At 43.3% G+C, this 18,753-nt stretch overlaps 1 protein-coding gene across 1 annotated transcript in view; it reads right to left on the bottom strand.

Annotated features, from left to right (window-relative positions):
* Positions 1-18,753, bottom strand: part of utp20 (UTP20 small subunit processome component) — a 58,427-nt gene that overhangs the window by 26,511 nt on the left and 13,163 nt on the right. Inside the window, exons 15-30 of the mRNA XM_080753937.1 lie at positions 18,577-18,682; positions 17,777-17,927; positions 17,244-17,306; positions 16,707-16,874; positions 16,396-16,472; positions 16,108-16,187; positions 15,171-15,435; positions 13,411-13,596; positions 12,550-12,640; positions 10,205-10,290; positions 4,257-4,382; positions 3,700-3,866; positions 2,919-3,127; positions 2,303-2,446; positions 1,414-1,493; positions 51-147 (exon numbers count right to left, since the gene is read on the bottom strand). Of these exons, the coding sequence (XP_080610063.1) occupies positions 51-147; positions 1,414-1,493; positions 2,303-2,446; positions 2,919-3,127; positions 3,700-3,866; positions 4,257-4,382; positions 10,205-10,290; positions 12,550-12,640; positions 13,411-13,596; positions 15,171-15,435; positions 16,108-16,187; positions 16,396-16,472; positions 16,707-16,874; positions 17,244-17,306; positions 17,777-17,927; positions 18,577-18,682 (2,096 nt within the window). The remainder of the gene's footprint in view (positions 1-50; positions 148-1,413; positions 1,494-2,302; positions 2,447-2,918; positions 3,128-3,699; positions 3,867-4,256; positions 4,383-10,204; positions 10,291-12,549; positions 12,641-13,410; positions 13,597-15,170; positions 15,436-16,107; positions 16,188-16,395; positions 16,473-16,706; positions 16,875-17,243; positions 17,307-17,776; positions 17,928-18,576; positions 18,683-18,753) is intronic.

An 18,753-nucleotide genomic window follows, 5' to 3' on the forward strand; every position in this document is an offset into this window, starting at 1 on the left:
AGACGCTGTATCGTCTCAACAATATTTATCACCATGTCGCCCACCCCTACCTGGGAGACGTTCTTGGCAGAGAGCAGGGCGAAGACGTTGAGCAGAACGTCACACTCGGGCTGACCTGCTCTCTGCTTCGCCAGGAGGGGGAAATACCTGGAGGACATGACAAGGGAAAGCAGTGTTGATTTTAGATAAAGGTGATACACCATGAAATTTTACTTTTCCTATTTAAAACCTTCTATCCTCACAAAGTCCCATTTCTGACCGTTGTGTCTTTCTCTGGTTTTGAGAAGGCGAAGGTTAAAAGTATCCCACGGGTTCTCAAAACAGGCTGTCCAGATTTGCTGCCGATTGTGACGTCATCTGCCGATTGTGACGTCATCATAAAAAAAAAGAAAAAAACTTTTTTCAAAAAAACATTTTTTTTTCAAAAAGATTTTTTGGGGGGGGGGTGGCGCAGTTCAGGCCAAAGGTGGTACTGCAGCTGATATGCTCTGAGAGCCATTCAAAAATGAGAGAGGCTCTCTATTCAGGAGTGGTAATTTAGCCTCAAACCTTTTGAAAAACGTTTTTGGGACATAAACAATATGACATAAATACTTTTTAAATGCATGGTGTATCACCTTTAACTACAGTAACTTTTTTCACTGACGAAAACTAAACAAAAACTAAATAAAAACTAACCTATGATGACTAAGACTGAGAATAAATATATATTGAAAATTTCGTCAACAAATAAAAGCTAGATTAAAATGTTAGTGAGGGACTAGTGGAGAAGAGATCCAGTAGAACTAAAAGACAGGTCATTTTATGTTTGTTGCTCTCTGAAAATATAAGATCTACAAGCTCACAACGCGTTGCAGATTGGCTATTTTCGGCATGCAACAAAGTGTAAAATCTGCCATTACGACGCCATCAAGGCCCGCCAAAATACATTTTTGTTGACAAAATCATCTGTAGATTTAGTCGACAAAAAGCTTATGACATGTAGTCGACTAAAACTAAACAAAAAAACAAACATTTCAGATGATTAAAATGTGACTGTCTGTCTGTCTGGGTCTAATCTCAAAGAGAGCTGGACTGATGAGCGCCAAGCTGCTTGTGCACGCTGCCAGCAGGCCAAGGAAGTCAGTACCTTTACGCATTTTGTTTTCAAATATGTATTACACTTTTTGGAATATTTAAATCTTAGAATGGAAGTGAACGGCGGTTGGATGACTTGGATCGGGCTGAAACCCAATAAAAATACGGGAGACTGTCATATTTTAGAGATATGTCGTCATATGTCGTGACAGGGACAGAGACAGACAGTGATAAGAGCATTTACCAGAAGACAAAAATGTAAAGTTGACGTGAAGGTGCATTGATGCCTGATGCATGCATATTTGAGAAATAGAAATAAGTAGTGCGGGTCCTCACTTGGCATTCTTACTCCAGACATGGATCAGTTTGATGAGAGGAGTAGGGGAGTAGGTACTCTCTGTGGGTAGACGACGCACCTGGGGATGAAAACATGAGCAAAAGGTTTGATGAATGGCATTTCAAATACAAAAACGTGTCGTACAGTGTACACACATAATGAAATACTGTAGATGCAATACCTGAGACATGTGTCAATCAGTGTTGATTTTGTCGACTAAAACTATTACGAAAAATGTTTGTCGACTGCGTTTTTTCACTGACGAAAACGTACTAAAAACTAAAAAATAAATAAGCTGTGATGACTAACACGAAGACTAAGATATTGACAATTTCGTCAACAAAATAAAGATTTGACTAAAACTTTAGGGAGGGACTTGTTGAGAAGAGAGTCATTTTATGTTTGGTTGCTCTCAGGTGTTGCATGCTGAAAATAGCAGATCTACAAGCTCACAACGCGCTGCGCTGCAACGCGTTGTGAGCTTGTAGATCGTCTATTTTCAGCACACAACCAAGTGTAAAATCAGTCATTACGATGCCATCAAGGCCTGCCGAAATACATTTCAGTTGACTAAATCAACTGCAGATTTAGTCGGCTAAAATCGTATGATATTTAGTCGACTAAAATTAGACTAAAACTAATACTTTTCAGGTGACTAAACTATGACTAAAACTAAATAACATTTTATTCAAAAGACTATGACTAAAACTAAATCAAAATTTGCTGTCAAAAACAACACTGGTGTCAATCACATATGACCAATGGCCCTGTGATATTGGTTGTGTGTGTGTGTGTGTGTGTGTGTGTGCGTGCGTGCGTGCGTGCGTGCGTGCGTGCGTGCGTGCGTGCGTGCGTGTCATTTATGTAAAATGTCAGTGAGACGCCCACCTGAGGCCAGACTACAGCTGTGAACACAGCGTCCAGTTGGTCTGGAGAGAAGCTGTAGTCTACGAAGCCATCGAAGAATTCCTGGACCCTCAAGATGCCCAGACGTCTCAGGTGCTTCAGAGGGTTGATGCAGCCTGGCTTCAACTGGATGGAGAAATAACCAAAGATACACACAAGATCCTTTCTCAACACGTATGCGAGAGCAAGACAGATCACTGCTCTAAAAGGTGCATTTATGCATTTGAAAACTTGTGAAATGGAACTTGAGACTTTGCATAACGAGTACTTTCTACGTTTTGTACTTGAAGTACATTTTGATACCAATACCTTTGTACCTGAACATTTTGAATTCCAGACTTTTACTTGTAAGAGAGTATTTATACATGTACATTGCAGTATTGATATTTTTACTTAAAGGACCATTTCACCTCTGGGACAACCAGATCTTATTTTATTGTTGTTTGGGACACGATCAACACAATCATGAGTTATTGTTTGTGTTCAATCTGTGTTTTTAGATATTTTAGTATTTCAGCATGCTACATACTTTACCACCACTGCACTGAGCATGTGTGTGGGGTGTGTGTGTGCGTTACAGAGAGTGAACGGTCATTACCTGATCCCTGCTGTCCAGAATCTTGCACACAGAGGCTGTGATACAAAGCAGAATCTGCAGGACTTTGGGCAGGTCGCCGTGGATGAGGTGGCCCAGCTTGTGGATCACTGTGTTGACGATGTTCAGCAGGCTGTGTTGGCGGCCCAGCGGCAGGACCGCCGACAGGTCCACGTCAGCCAACGCCTTCTCCACTGCAGCCAGACAAGGACCTGAGCAGGGACGTGCAGTGAAGGCAGGGGCTGACATTTCTTGAAGGGCTTTTTGGTGAAATTCTCGAAAATAGCAGACCTCCAAGCTCACAACGTGTCGCAGCGCGACGGGTTGTGAGCTTGGAGGTCGGCTATTTTCGATGCTTGATTTCTACACAGAGGGCAATTCTTTCAACATGAGACGCTGCATTCAAGTTCAGGAGAGTTTGGACAATTCTCTTGAATGCTGCCTTCAGGTATGGCATGGAAAGAGGGAATTTGCATTTCCTTCACCACAGTAAAAACTGCATTCATGGTCTGGACTGGAGAAAGCACTTTTTACAGACGGATAAAAGGGCAGGGGCTCAAGCCCCCTTTGATGTCTATGTGTGCACGTGCCTGGACCTGAGGGTGGAACAGGGGGGGCGGTGTTCATTTTGATGGCAAATTTGAATTTCGTTTAAGTCTTTTTGAAAAACATTCCATTTAGTTTTAGTCACATTTTAGTGATCTGAGACATTTTCCACTATCGCCAGTAGTTGCCGGGTCCCATTGACGAATAACCCACTTCCGGCAGAGACACTACGTCCTACCTTGGCCATGGTGGGAGACGGGCTCCAACAGCAGGTCGATGAACATGCCCAGCTCCTCGGCCTGGCAGCCCGCCAGGAAGCGCAGCACAATGGAGGTGCGCGCGGTGGCGCCCGCCTTGCCCTGGAGCTTGCTGCGTGCCTTGCTGCGCATTCTGCCGTACAGAATCCTATAAGCAACACAACACGCACAGGGTGTGTGAAGAATAGAACATCATTATATCAACAATTTTGCTTTCTTTTCTGTTTTAAAACGTCCTCCCAATTTACTCCTTATTGGTCATGGAGAGAGGTACATACAACCACGTCTCCTCCGTTACACTGTTCTTTTTCACACACCCCATAATTCATGCGGAGGAACACACTTTAGGATTTTAATGATTCCTATTCCAAATGGACCCTTACAGATCTGTAACTTTATGAGTGTACAAATAGAACCCATTTTTCCGGATCCCAACCCTAGCCGTGCTCAACAAGTTGACAAGTCGTCCTAAATCATGGTCAATGTTGAAACAATGTAGGCAGGTAACCTGCTCACAGACACAAACACAAAAACACACCTCATGAGCAGCGGGATGAGCTTGGCCCTGTGGGAGTCCTTCACCACTTCTCTCTCCTCTGAGATGTTGAAAAGAACGATTTCCTCTTTGAAGTGTTTGTCATCCAGCAGCTTCTCCAGATTCTCCCTTAAAACAACACAGCAAACACAAACTCAATTGAGCAACACCATCAATCTCTGCCTGAACAGTCAAGTCACCAGCTGTCCTGGTAGACTTTAATCCAGCGGTTCCCAAACTGGGGGCCCTCAAATTATTTATTCCCCCGATGATTGCAACATTGATTTCTCACTCAACAGTAAACAAATCAAAATAAAGCACAAGTCTATACTGGGTAAATGCAGTTTTCGAAGGTTACAATTTAAGGACTTTAAGACCTTTTTAACACCAAATTGGCCAAATTGTCAAATGTTACGTAAGAAAGAGGCAAACATTGTGAAAGTAGCTGATCTACAAGCTTTGGTTCTGCTATTTTCACAAAATGTATCTTTGGAACGAGTCAAACTAAATTGAATGTCCATATTATGGTTATTTTGGGGGGTTTCACAGCTCTGAAAAGTTTGTGAACCCTTGCTTTAATCTGACTAGCCTACAGCCCCTTGGTGTGAAGCAGACAGACTGTGATGTTGCTCTCTCTGGAACTGCCCCCCTCCCCCTCACTCCATCTCTGCTTGCAGGCAGTTGGGACTGGGAGTGCGCTGCTTGTTGACGCCCATTTGTGATGTAAATCGCATCGCAGGACAGCCGCCTACAGGCCAAAATTTGGGAAAATATTTTAAACATTTGGGGATTATGAGAAGTAGATAAAGGTGATAAAGTTGATGTTGGGCAAGGTACATGCGTTATTGATTTTTGTATTATGTTTTTTAGACAATTGAACAACTGCTGAACGTGGAGTTACAGATGGAAACACACACACACACAAACACACTATTTTTTGGGGCGATTCTAATTAAGGTTGTGGGATGATGCTATAAGTAGACAACATTCAGCCACCAGAGGTCACACTTTTACACGATCTCTGTTGCATAAGATTTGCCATTTCTCCATCACATCTACAGTATATTGAGTATAAGCCTTCAAGAATTTCTTCAGGGGAAAAAAAAGTACCGTAACCAATGGTACCGTAACCGATGTAAACAGAAGCACAATAATGGCGGCCATCATCTTACAAAGGTAATCAAACCAATAACTCTGGAGTTTAGCCGGGCCAACAGAATGATATAAGGGTATATCCACTGTATCCTTTAAAATACTGATTAAGCATAAAGACCATAAACAATGTCACACTTGACTACACCGTAAAATAATTAATTAATTAATTCGTTCATTCATTCATTCATTAAACTATTAAGTGGTGTACAAATGTAACTAAGTGTACCCATAAGAGGTACATTTGTTTACATGGAGGATTTTACTGGGTATTATGAGTTTCTATGTCAGCTGCTCAAAAAGATCCATCTAGAGCAGAGGTCTTCAACAGGGGTCCGGGACCCCTAGGGGGTCCCCAGAGTTACTACAGGGGGTCCTTCAGTGATAGAAACTTTTCTTCTCCTTTTTTATATTAACCACTTGAACCCTAGCGTCCATATTCTGAGAACTGTAGCCAAAAATAGCAGATCTACAAGCTCACAGCTTGATGATTGTGCTGTCAAACAATGAAACTATATGGAATCTATTAACAGGTTGTGGGGGTCCCTGCTTCATCTCTCTCTCTCAACTAAGGGGTCCTTGGCCTGAAAACGTTGAAGACCCCTGATCTAGAGAGACCTTATTGAATTTAGCAGTGATGACAGAGTCATCACAGTGTTGCTGGTCTCTCTCCAGCATGACAACGTCATTCTTTGTGGCAGCACAAAGAGGCTCAGACGTTTGCTCGTAAGGTGAAACTGTCCCCAACGACAGATCCATCCGCGGGATGGCCATGGCTGCGGTAAGCGGATAGCTTAATAACAGAACAGAGGAGGAGGTACAGTATAGAGCTGGATTCAGTGGTTGTTGGTGGGGGGGGCATGTTAACATTCCTGTTGAGTTACCCAAGAGGCCCAAGGACGAGAACCCTGATCCCTATCCAAGACCCTCACAATGACCTCCTTTGAGAGAGGGAGACGCTACTGCACTATTAGGACTTCATACTGTATTCACCCATCAATCTCTCAAGAATGTATTGTAAAATTGGAACTTCTGCAAGGCTTTACTGGAAATACACTGTTTAACCCAGGGGTCTTCGATGTTTTCAGGCCAAGGACCCCTTAGTTGAGAGAGAGATGAAGCAGGGACCCCCACAACCTGTTAATAGATTCCATAGTGTCATTGTTTGACAGCACAATCATCAGTGTATTTTGGATTCATGTCAATTTGTGTTTTCAGATATTTAACCACTTGAACTGTCAATGCTTAACACATTGGCCGCCATTTTAACATTGACTGTATGGCTCTCCTGCCATTTTGTTTAATAAAAAAATGTATATATTTTTTTTATATTGACATTTTTCCTAAATTCTGTGTTTTTTCGACAATGTCTTAGAGTACCTGAAAAGAAAGAAGACAACCTCTAGTCTCACCAAAAAATAAAAAATAAAAATAAAAAGCTTTTTTTTCTATAGTTGCAGCCATCTCAAAATAGCCATTTTTGACCAAAATCCAGCTCTAATTGATAAAACTGGAGATATTGACCTTTTTGTGATCGATCGCTTTTCAAGTGGATAATTCAGTTGATATTTGTATTTATGGCGTCAGGCACTTATCAGATAAGTTTACTAGTGTAATAAGTGTAATTGTGTAATAGGGCAATAACTGGAATAGTGTAATAGGGCTGTAATAGGTCACCTCTTGCCCTTAGGGCGTCATACTGACTTCACACAAATATAAATAAGCTTTTTACCTTTTATTCAGCATTCAAGTGTTTTATTTTGCACAGATCACATTTTCACACACACACACACACACACACACACACACACACACACACAGACACACACACACACACACACACACACACACACACACACTTATAACGTATAACTTTATATAAGGCAAGGCCTATGTGTATAACTGTAAATATGTTCCCCATATTCAACTGTTTTTATTTATTTGTGGCACTTGCTTTGGCGATGTAAACGTACAGGTAGCCTATGTTTTCTCATGCCAATAACGTTCCTTTGAATTGAATCGCTCTCATGCTCTGACAGAGCATGAGAGCAGCTCTCTTGATGTGCGCAAACTACTGGCTTGCCTCGGTGGCTTGGTAGAGAACTGATAGCAATCAAGTTACTCTGCTTGTTGGTGATCCGGCCTGGGTCTATACCGGATGCGGAAACGTGTCTTGCATGCATGTGAGTGTTACATAACCGGATACAGTAGGCGGGCTTTAGAGCGGAACAGACTGCAGCGATCACATACGCCCAGTGGTGATATTGCCTCAGGCGCGAGCTCGTTTCCTTCCTTCACGGCTTCAGGCTGCAAGGACTTGTTGCACGGCACGCCTCAAACACGCGCACATGCGCGATTGCGCGTGCACGCCATAGGGACGCACGCAGGAGCATATCAGCCAAGTGAGCAGGAAGAGTCTTCTAGCCTAGGTAAACTAACTGTTACAGTTAGTTTAGGTTAGGAGGATGGAAACAACAGTAACTTACTGACAATGACGATCGCCGTGTTTTCGTTTCTTCCCTGTTGGATTCCACTGTCGCGACGCGTTGTAGATCTGCTATTTTCACTCCTTTTTTTTTGTTCCACCGCTGGGAGTTTGGACGCGACCCTTTCCTGATAACTGGAATATAATACACCTAGAACAACTCCTCCATCAGGCTCCATGGTCGCGCTTGGATGCGAGGCGTTGTGTGCTTGCAGAAATGCTATTTTCACCAGTTTTGTTACATACCGATGGAAGTTATATGGACGCAACACGTTGCTTTTCTTCAGACAATGGTCGCCTGATTGAGGACTCCGCCGGGGGGGGGGGGGATATTTTCTCCTCTCCACTCCCGTAGCAGGGCTTGAAGATCGGTTGGTGGTGACTGGACCGGCCGACTGCATCTTGTCCAGTAGGTGATTGTGTTGTTTGTAACCTCGGCCTCGCCTCACCAGGCTTTCTATACGTTGTGTTTGTACACTTTGTAGTGGGCTGAGGATCTGTTCCAACTGGGTGTCGGTGCTGGGCCCTGGGTACAAGGATTCACTGCGGGCCCCCCATGAATTTTCTACATAGGGGGATTTAAAAAATAGATATATACAAGCTCACAGCATGGCACCGAGTGTCGCGCTGCAAGCTTGTAGATCTGCTATTTTTCAATAGCAAAAGTATAAAATAATGAAGCCCCTTCCACCTTGGGCCCTAGTAACTCAGACTCGTCCCACTTTTCCCTTGTGACGCTCCTGCTGATCTGATCTTCTGATCTTCGTTGTTGTCTGGCTGCCTGGGACATAATATTTTGTTGTCGAGACTTTGGGGGTTATGATGAAGCTGTGTGTTGTTGGCCAATGAGGCAGGTCATGGCTTTCCAAGTGAACATTTTACTGGATTTTGTTTGATTTGTGCAAAATGGTCTCAGATCCAGCTGCTCCGTTGTCGCTTCTGCCAGCCCCTTCACCAGGCATGTACACACATAGACATCAAAGGGGGCTTGAGCCCCTGCCCTGAGGGCTGCATTCAATAGAATTGTCCACCAAAAGGCCCCTTTAGAAATGTCAGCCCCTGCCTCTCTAAATATTCTCTGCACATCCCTGCCCCACATCCCTTTACATGCGTGTGGCCAGTGTGCCGCTGATTGCACTCTGCGGGCTGCGCTCTGCCACGCTAAATGCATTCACTGTGGTTTATTGGGAGTTTTATTCATTTCTATTGAGATTTATACGTTATTACACTCTTGTTTTCAAACACACTTACTGTGATGAGTGATATCTTTGGTTCGTTATATGACTGAAAGCTCAAACTTTTTCACGGGCTGCAGAATAATGTAATTAAACATTACATTATATAAAAGCAAATTCTCGGGACTATCGGGCCTGGCGGGGAGCGACATTGGAATTTTCTCGTGACTATCGGGGGAGGCGGCCAATGAGTTAATAAAGTTGACCTTTCACTCTGTAATTAGTCTGCTCCTTTCCCCTCTACACCAAATATCTTTGCCAAAAATAGCCGATCTACAAGCTCACAATTCCTCGCACTGCGAGGCGTTGTGAGCTTGTAGACCTGCTATTTTTGTCTAAAGTTCTCCGAATATGGACACTATGGTTCACGTGATTAATATAAAAAAGGAGAAAAAAAAGATCTGCTATTTTTGTCTCAAGTTCTCCGAATATGGACACTATGGTTCAAGTGATTAATATAAAAAAGGAGAAAAAAAAGTTTCTATTACACAAAGATTTGGAGGACCTCCTGTAGTAACTCTGAGGACCCCCTAGGGATCCCGGATCCCCTGTTGAAGTTCCTTGGTTTAACCAATTTAGGCCTGAGGCCGAATCTAAAAACGCCTTCTAAATCCTGAAAAGCTTTATTTATTCAAAAAATTACAAAAAAAAGTATGTTGCTATATACCGTAAATACAACTATTGACCAAAATGTACCCCAAAAGGGGTTCCCAGGTTGAAAGGTATAGTTAGGTTCCTGGTCTAAAAGGGTTCATTGTATGGCTGCACCTTTGTACCTGGTGTGTACTGAGCTACTGTCTACCTTGTCGTAGCAAGTGATGCACATCTATGAGGTATAATATGAATGACCAGCATGGCTCTATAACTCTCTCTCTAGGTCATCCCCAGACGAGCCCTCCATCGTCGCTTCCAGTCATCCCGGTTATCCATACATCAAACTAACAAACTAATAACAAACTATACAATACTGCATGTGGCACCGCAGGTCTCATGTTATTATGGTTATTTACTTGAGGCAATGGCCTTAAACGTAGACAAGTCAACATAACGATGACTTCAAAAGGTGTTCGGTGTCTTACTTGTATGGGATGATGCTGTCGTCCTTGTATGTGAGGATGCATTCGAGGGCTGCCTTCTGAATCTGCTGTTCCTGGTGACACAACAACTGCAAAAAAGAAAAAAAGACCAGTAGCAATATTAAAAATAGATCAGTAGCAATATTAACAATCACAGCATTAATGTTCAGAGGTTTCATTGATCTTCCAGTGATTCCCCTGAAAATAACTGTAGTGGAAACAATGTCTTCACTGACGAAAACTAAATAAAAACGAATCTATGATGACTAAAGCTAAGACTAAATACTGTATATTAAATCTCGTCAACAAATAATAACTATGACTAAACAAAGTCAAAATGTGCTATCAAAATGAACACTGGTGGTAGCCACAACAATCAGGGGCGGCATAGCTGAATGGTTAGGGAGCCCTCCTGGGGAACCAGAGCCCCTGGTTGTCCCAGGTTCGATTCCAGGCCAGGGTAGCAATGTCGATGTGTGTCCCTGAGCAAGACTCTTAACCCCTAATTGCTCACACGCTCCTTGTGGGCTGCGAATCAGCTGGGTTGGGCTGACAATACAGAATTTCCCTCATGGGAGGAAATATTATCTATTATCTATTAACAATATTTATTTCAGAAAGAAACAGTTGCGTGGCGTCCAGGTTGCATGGGTGTAGAGTTGCTGCCTACCACCACAGAGACTATAGGGGTGCATCCAACTAAACACGTTCTTCATTTAAACTAGTTGAGACTGACCTCTTTTTTTCAATGGCACACACAGACCAAAGATACATGTTCTTTACGTGGGTACTGGGGTATTGCAGTAACGGACAACCAACTGTGTGTTACCTTACCTCAGGGGTGCCCAACCTTTTTTGACCCAAGGTCTACTTTGAAAATGTGCCACCTAGCTGAGGGCTACCAGCCCAAAATGTACCGTAACACCCATTCAATATACATGTAAAAAACAGAAAATATTAATAGATATTATAACATTGTACTCACTGTACTGTACTGTAATCATACTGTATAGTAGGAATTGTAATTGAATGAAACGATTGCAACTTCTCACATTGGGCATACAGACAGCATGACCATTTATTGCACACTCTGCATATTATGCACTGACAACACAGTTTAGTTTTTTTTTTTTTTCTTTTTTTTATAGTTTTTTTTATAGTTTTTTTATAGTTTTTTTTTGTCCTTTATTCCATGTCAGTCTCTCTACCTTAGTGGGAAACCTGGCACTGGGAAGAGGAGGCTAGCTTGTCAAAGTCAGGGTTGTATGAGCTGGTTGCAAGTTTTAGGCAGGCCACAAGGTGCTCATCTGTCATTGTGGCTCTGTACTTTGACTTGATGAACTTCATGTGAGAAAAAGCAGACTCACACAGGTAGGTTGATCCAAATTCAAATGGGTCTGAGCGGCTTTGGAGCGAGGAATTTCCTCCGCTCCATTCCTCCGCTCCGCTCCGCTCCAAGCCGACCCTATTGGGGCCGCGCGCCGCATGTTTCCAACAAAACAGAGCCGTGCGCAGTAGCCTACTAGTGCAGTGAAGCCTTGTTGGCACCGCGGAGACGGAGAGGAGAACAGACAGAGAATTCCCTTTATCACGATTTCACTCATCCACACACGTAGGCTATGTTTATAATACATAGCCTGCCTTGTGTCAGTTAAGTTATATATCACCAGCCAGTCAACGGATACGAATTCAAGTGAGACTGATTGAAAAACACACGCCACGACTCGCCTCCGTCTCTCGGTTGTGGTGATTAATCAATAACCAGCTGGATTTAATATTGCCCGTCTTATTAAAAAATACAATGCCTTAGATTAGATGGCGTCTTTTGTAACAGTGAACGCAGGTCTCCATCAAGCCGAGGCTCACGTAACGTTACCGCAGGCATTTGTGTTGGGAACACTTGTTGTGCAAAGCAAAGGAGAAAGTGTTTCGCATATGGTAGCAAAATCCTTTTTTTATTTTGGCTGGTGACTCTGATTGACGACCCTGAGCGGAGCGTGGAGCGAGCGCGGAGCGAGAAATGCGAAAATCAACGTGAGCGACGGAGCGGCGGGGAGCGGAGCGGTGCGGTGGCCGACCAGAGCGATGAGCGAGCGGGACAAGAGCCCTCTGGAGCGCGGAGCGGCTTTAGTTGCCGCTCCACTCCGCTCACATGCTCTGCTACACGTTGAGTTGAGTTCAGTCAACATCATCCACTCGCTCGGAGTCGTTTCACTGAAACGCCCGATGTATGTCCTCCCCCCCCGAATTAATACATTATTTCTTTGAAATCATCTCGCGGTCCACTGGTAACCAGCCCGCGATCTACCGGTCGACCGCGATCGACTGGTTGGGCACCCCTGCCTTACCTGATTATACAGCTCATTGAGACTGGCCGTCAGGTAGAGCGAGCCCGGGTTGGTGAATTTGGAGAACACCTTTAGATGTGCCATTAGTTGTCTATGGGAGCAAGAAAAAAAAGGAAAAGGAGACACTTCAGAATCATCTTCACTCAAGCAACAATTTGTCATTTCAGGCATTGTCAAGAAGAAAGAGTGAAAGACATGACAAATGGCACACATATGAGAGTTTAGTGTGAACGGGGTTAAATTACACATCTGAAGCCAGTGTGTGGTAGAATATTTAGGACAGGGGTCTTCAACAGGGGGTCTGGGGACTCCTAGGGGGTCCTCAGAGTCCTTCAAATCTTTGTGTGATAGAAACTTTTTTTCTCCTTTTTTATATTAACCACTTGAACGCTAAGTCCATATTCGGAGAACTTTAGCCTAAAATAGCAGATCTACTCGCTGCGAGGCATTGTGAGCTTATAGATCGACTATTTTCAGCAGAGGTTTGGTGTAGAGAGGAAAAAGAGCAGACAGTGAGCTTGTAGATCGGCTATTTTCGGCAAAGAGGTTTAGTGTAGAGGGGAAAAATTGCAGACTAAGTACAGAGTGAAAGGTCAAGTTTATTAAGTATTGACGGTCCAAGTGGTTAAATAACTGAAAACACAAATTGACATGAATCCAAAATACACTGACGATTGTGCTGTAAAAACATGAAACTATACGGAATCTATGATAATCGTGGGGGTCCCTGATTCATCTCTCCCTCAACTAAGGGATCCTTGGCCTGAAATCGTTGAAGACCCCTATGGTAGAATATTTAGGATTTTAGGATATTCATCATTATTATATTCTTTTTCAAACCATTGGTCCAGATTGTCTTACTTGGCGGCGGCTCTCCGCGGGGGCCTCTTCCTCTGCTCTCTCCCGCTGTCCTCCGCCTCGTCTTCCTCTCCATCCTGCTCCTCCTCTTCCTCCACCTCCATGGCAGACTCCTCGGTGACGACGGTGCTCCTCTTCCTCAGGCTCTGAGTGGGCGCCACCAGCAGGTCCGCTGGGAAGAACTCGTTCCTGTCCATCACAGCAAGGGAGGTCATTATAATAGAGGGTATATGCGGCGCTACGCGCATGCATAAAGTGAAGGGCAAATCGAGTGGCAAATTGAGTTTAACACAGTTTAACGTTGTTTAAAGGACAACTTTGTTTTTTTACAACAAGGGTTCATATTTTAGATTGTAATTAGAGAAAAGAAAAGATGAGTGTTAAAAAAAATCATTTACTGCTTTCCATTTTTTTTGTGATGTTAGTATTTTGATTTCAGTGGGTGGGGGCATGCGTACAAGTGGCTAAATATGTCTTTTTAGACACAATAAGCCGGCAATTTCTTTGTTACTATTTACACCGATTGCAGTGCATCTTGGGAATGGGCTTACTAGGTCTAAAAATACATAATTAGCCACTTGCATGCAGGTTGGGGGCATGTATGCAAATCAAAATCGTTAACACCTTCTAAGCCGCGGCAGAACCCCCTGAACCCCGGTACTGCCGTGCAATCAGCGTTTTATTTATAAACATATTTTAAAAAACAAACACACCAAATGATAAACAACGCGCGCGGGTCGTTCAGTGCAAGCCAGCAGGACGTGCACACACTACGTGTTTGGGCGGCCACTTACTTAGAAGCTGCTGCTGGCTGTATTTCTGCCGTTCATTTGCATGGAGCGAGATGGGGTAATCCGCGAGAAAAAACAGCGTTCGAAAGTACATTACGTCCTCGTCGCACGCACATCGATCTAATTCCATGTATTCCACTCATTCCGAAGCCTTGATTTCGCCTCTCGTCTGGTCGAAACTCTTGAGGGGATGGGCTAAACCAGGCTGCAGCACACACAGTGAAGGGGAACGTAATGGCCGCTCGTGGAGCCAGTGGCAGAGCCAGCCGATGACGTCATCACGTTTCTGACGTGATCTGATTGCGCAACGTCTCTTAAAGAGACAGAGCACGACCTGCGACTGTATTTTTCAAAAAATTATGATTAATTTCATAAATTACGGCAATAGACGGGAATAGACGATTGGCTGATGGGACCCAGTAGGAAGTCCGAGGGAGTGCGGCCAGGCTTAGAAGGTGTTAAAATCACTAAAACGATAGAAATAAGTAAATGAAAACATTTTAACAGTCCTCTTTTCTTTTGTCTTAAGACTATCTAAAATATGAACCGTTGTTGTAAAAAAAACTAAGTTGTCCTTTAATGCAATCAGATAGGACTTTTCTGTTTGGATGTATGGGCTATCAAGGCCAGAAAGTCGTTTTTTGCCACTCAGTACAGTAGTAGTACAACTAGATCAGCTATTTTCGACAAAGACATTTGGTGTAGAGGGGAAAAAGAGCAGACTAAGTACAGAGTGAAATGTCAAGTTATGTATTGACGGTTCCAGTGGTTACGTATCTGAAAACAGAAATTGACATGAATCCAAAATACAATGATGATTGAGCTGTCAAACAATGAAACTATATGGAATCTATGAAAAGGTAGTGGGGGGTCCCTGCTTCATCTCTCTCTCAACTAAGGGGTCCTTGGCCTGAAAGCGTTGAAGACCCCTGCTCTACAGTATAAATCGGGCTAGAAATCAGCTTCTCTGACCTTATGAACCTGAGCAGCAGGGGAGTGAGCTCCCTGCTCCGGGGTTCCACCCTGTCAGGGACCTGGGCCATGGCGTGCCACAGCTGGTCCCGGAAGTTGGTGAAGTCCGTCCTCTCGCTGGGGTCACAGGTCAGACTCAGGCACTGCAGGAAGAGCACGCCCAGCTCCCCGCTCTCGATGACGTCGCAGCCAGGCTCGCCGCACAGGTCTGACGTCCCCGCGTGGTCGTCATCGTCCTCATCTTCATATTCCCCCAGTTCTTTTTCTGAAGTACACAAGAAGGGACACATCACAGGTCACACTTTTGCCCTACTCATATCTCCGCCACCGTTGCCTCCATCCCTGTCCTATAAATGATAGCTAAACAATTTTAATAATATTTAAAGGACACACTTGTCTACTGATTTGTTGTGAAGATAGGCGTATGATCCCAGTTGTAATATTTACCCATAAAGTCACAATCAACTCACTCTAACCTAACGCGGACCAGTTTGTGTAGGCAGATGGGCGGGCGCGGCGAATCTCTCCGCGAGTCTCTGGCCAATAGCATGTGTTCTCCTCCCCCCACCCCCCTCTGCTCCGCGCAGAGAACGCTGCTGCGTCATGATGTCAACACATTCGGTGCGACGCTCTCTGCACTCTGATTGGTTAGGGAAATTCTACACTTCCACCAACAGTGATCATAACGCGATCGCCCAGGCTTCTTTTTCTTCCTATCGCCAAAAGAAGCCTGGGTTTCCGAGGCTACAATTAACTTGACAGGCCAAATATTTTACTTACAGTCCGCAGGGACTGAAATTAACCTTGACAGGTAGAAACCATCATTAGCAGGTCATACTCTATACTGTGTATAAGTATATAAATTAGGAAATAAATCAAGTTTCCCGCTCTTTATGCAACTCATCCAAACATGTTCCACCAACTGTATCAGCCTTACCAGCCAGCTCTGCTACCATTTCCAGGTGTTCATGATAGACCATCCAGAAGTCCTTGTTGTCCATCCCTCTGGCATGGCTCCTGGATGGAGATACAGTGGAGGAAGGCAAAGACTTTCACACAGAAGCATTACAGGTTCTATGTCTATTAAAAGGGATATATTTACATGTTTAACTATTATCGGTTGAAATGCACCTGCCTGGTGCAGAACAATATTGCGTTGCCTTAAATGTGTCTCTTTATATCTGTTATTAGGACACCTTAAAATTAAAATGCAAACTACACTTACACTATTAATTCAATGACTGGGTTCCACAATGGCTTAAAGTTGATGAACAGCATTGCTATGAGATAACGAAGAGGCACCTGGAAAGGAGAGATAAAAATAACATATGAATTAGGAATAAATACATTTTACTCACTGCATTTACATATAAAACAGTATGAGTAATCCCATTATCTATTCAGGAAATAAACAGAAACAACAGAGACTGTTTTCCACCAATCAATCAACCAACCAAGTGATTGATAGATAGAATTAGGAACCAAAATAACTAACTCTCAAGTAACTCCAAAATTGAGGATTAGAGCTGTGTGTACCTGTTGGAAGACCCCAGGAGGCCCCTGAGGCAGACAGGGTTGAACCAGGTCGTGTCTCAGCTTCCGGAGGTGAAGCAGCTTCTCTTTATAATCCTGCACCGAGGCTGGCACCAGCTCAGCGTGCAGACACACTGAGAACACAGGCAGAACCTCCATGCGCTCCTCACTCTGGACACACACACGCACGCGCACCCACACACAAACATACACATTAAGTATATTGTGTATACAGTACAACCAAGCTCCTTTCAATGCAGAGTTTAGCATTTTAGCCTGCCCTACTGTTAATAAATAGGCAAAAGCCTGATTGTATACCTTATCGTGTTGACGGTGTCAGGCCATGAAAATAACATCTCTACAAGCTCACAACGCGTCCCATCATGACGCAATGTGAGAATGTAGATCTGCTATTTTCCGTGAGCGACACTGTCATACGATGTAGTATAAATTAAGCATAAGTCAGGCTGTCGAGTCAGTAACCCTCTAATGTGTTTTTTTTTTTTTTTTTTAGAGACATGTTCTTCATTTGAGTTCTACCTCAGCCTGTGCAGGAAGTTCAGCTTGAAAGTGACTCAGGATCCTCAGAGAGAGCAGACGGATCTGGGAACGGAACAAAAACATGGACAAACTTAAATGCCTGATATTTGCTGGTAGATGTTCCCTCTACTTGCACAAGAGACAGATCTAGTCTATTTTGACCATGCACAGTATGTATTTGATTTTGACATTACGACTTGTTATCTGACTTTGTTTCCTTTGCCTTTTTCCATATCCTCTATTTTTATGTCACGTTAACGACAACACATGGGATGTTGTACAAACAATATCACCCACTCTTTTACACTTTTTTAAAAATGTTAAGATTGGGTGTATAGAGCCCAAGGGGACTCCGTTCAACTAAGTATATAGTGGAATAATAATTTATGTTCATTATTCATATGGGGTCTCAACTGGTGAAATAACCAGGGATTTGTCCCCTCACCTTCCCATTAAAATAATCTCTGTATTTCTTTTAAACTTTCATAATTTCACAGCGCATCATGCTACTTCATCATACTACAAGTTCTTGCCTTGGAGATGTTGGAGGAGATGTTGGCGTGCAGGATCTGGTACAGCTCCAGCAGTGCACAGTGGGACAGATGCTGTTGGAGTCCGCTGACTGAGAGGCGGGTGTAATAGAGGTCAGCTAGCAACAGAGCCGACAGGTCTGCGGGGAACGTCCTGTGTAAGAGACGCCAGCGCAAAAGTTCACATGATGGACAAACCCTTACACACAACAGTTAGGTTGCAAAGATAAACAATCAAAGGGATATTTCACTTTAAAAAAATGTTGGGTCATTTTATCATCCACTCACATTTTTCTGAACACCCCAGACGATAAGTTGCTCAATTCAGTATTTAGATTTATTTTTATTTTTCACCCGAAAATATAAAAAGTTATTATAAAGCTCAACCCCCTCATGTATTAGGACTCAAGGGTAGTATGTTTTTGATTAATCAATCATGGTTAAAAGGGAGTTTGAAGTTACATTGCGTTTGTATAGGAGGAGGGGTTGTCTGATAAAATGAATATCAAATATCTAAATACTGAATCAAGCAACCTAAAAACTGTCCTGGGTGTTCACAAAAGCCAGAGTAGATGAGGAAATGACAAAAAACTAATTTGAGTGAATTATCCCTTTAATCCTATGAAGAACCTAAGATACTAGGTAAATGTCAAAACCTAGCATCTAACATGCTGTAATAACAATCTTAATGTAGCTAATAATGTTAACTACTTTAACTACTACGTTAACTACCTTCTACATTGTTAAGGTTGCATCAAAACACCCAGTACACACAAAAGACACACAGACAGTGCAGTACTTACTTTAGGATGGAAGTGACCTTGTCTACTGGGACCAGAGACAGGAGCTCAGCAGAACCATCTAGGTTTAGAAGACAGCTGAGAGCCTGTCTGGCCAGGAACAGACCAGCTGAGAGGAGGTGGTGGGAGATGATTAGTGTGTGGAGCAGTGATTGTCAACATTTTTTTAATTTCAATGAA

The sequence above is a fragment of the Nannobrachium achirus genome (genome assembly GCF_963921795.1).
Source record: "Nannobrachium achirus genome assembly, chromosome: 23".
Lineage (NCBI taxonomy): Eukaryota > Metazoa > Chordata > Actinopteri > Myctophiformes > Myctophidae > Nannobrachium > Nannobrachium achirus.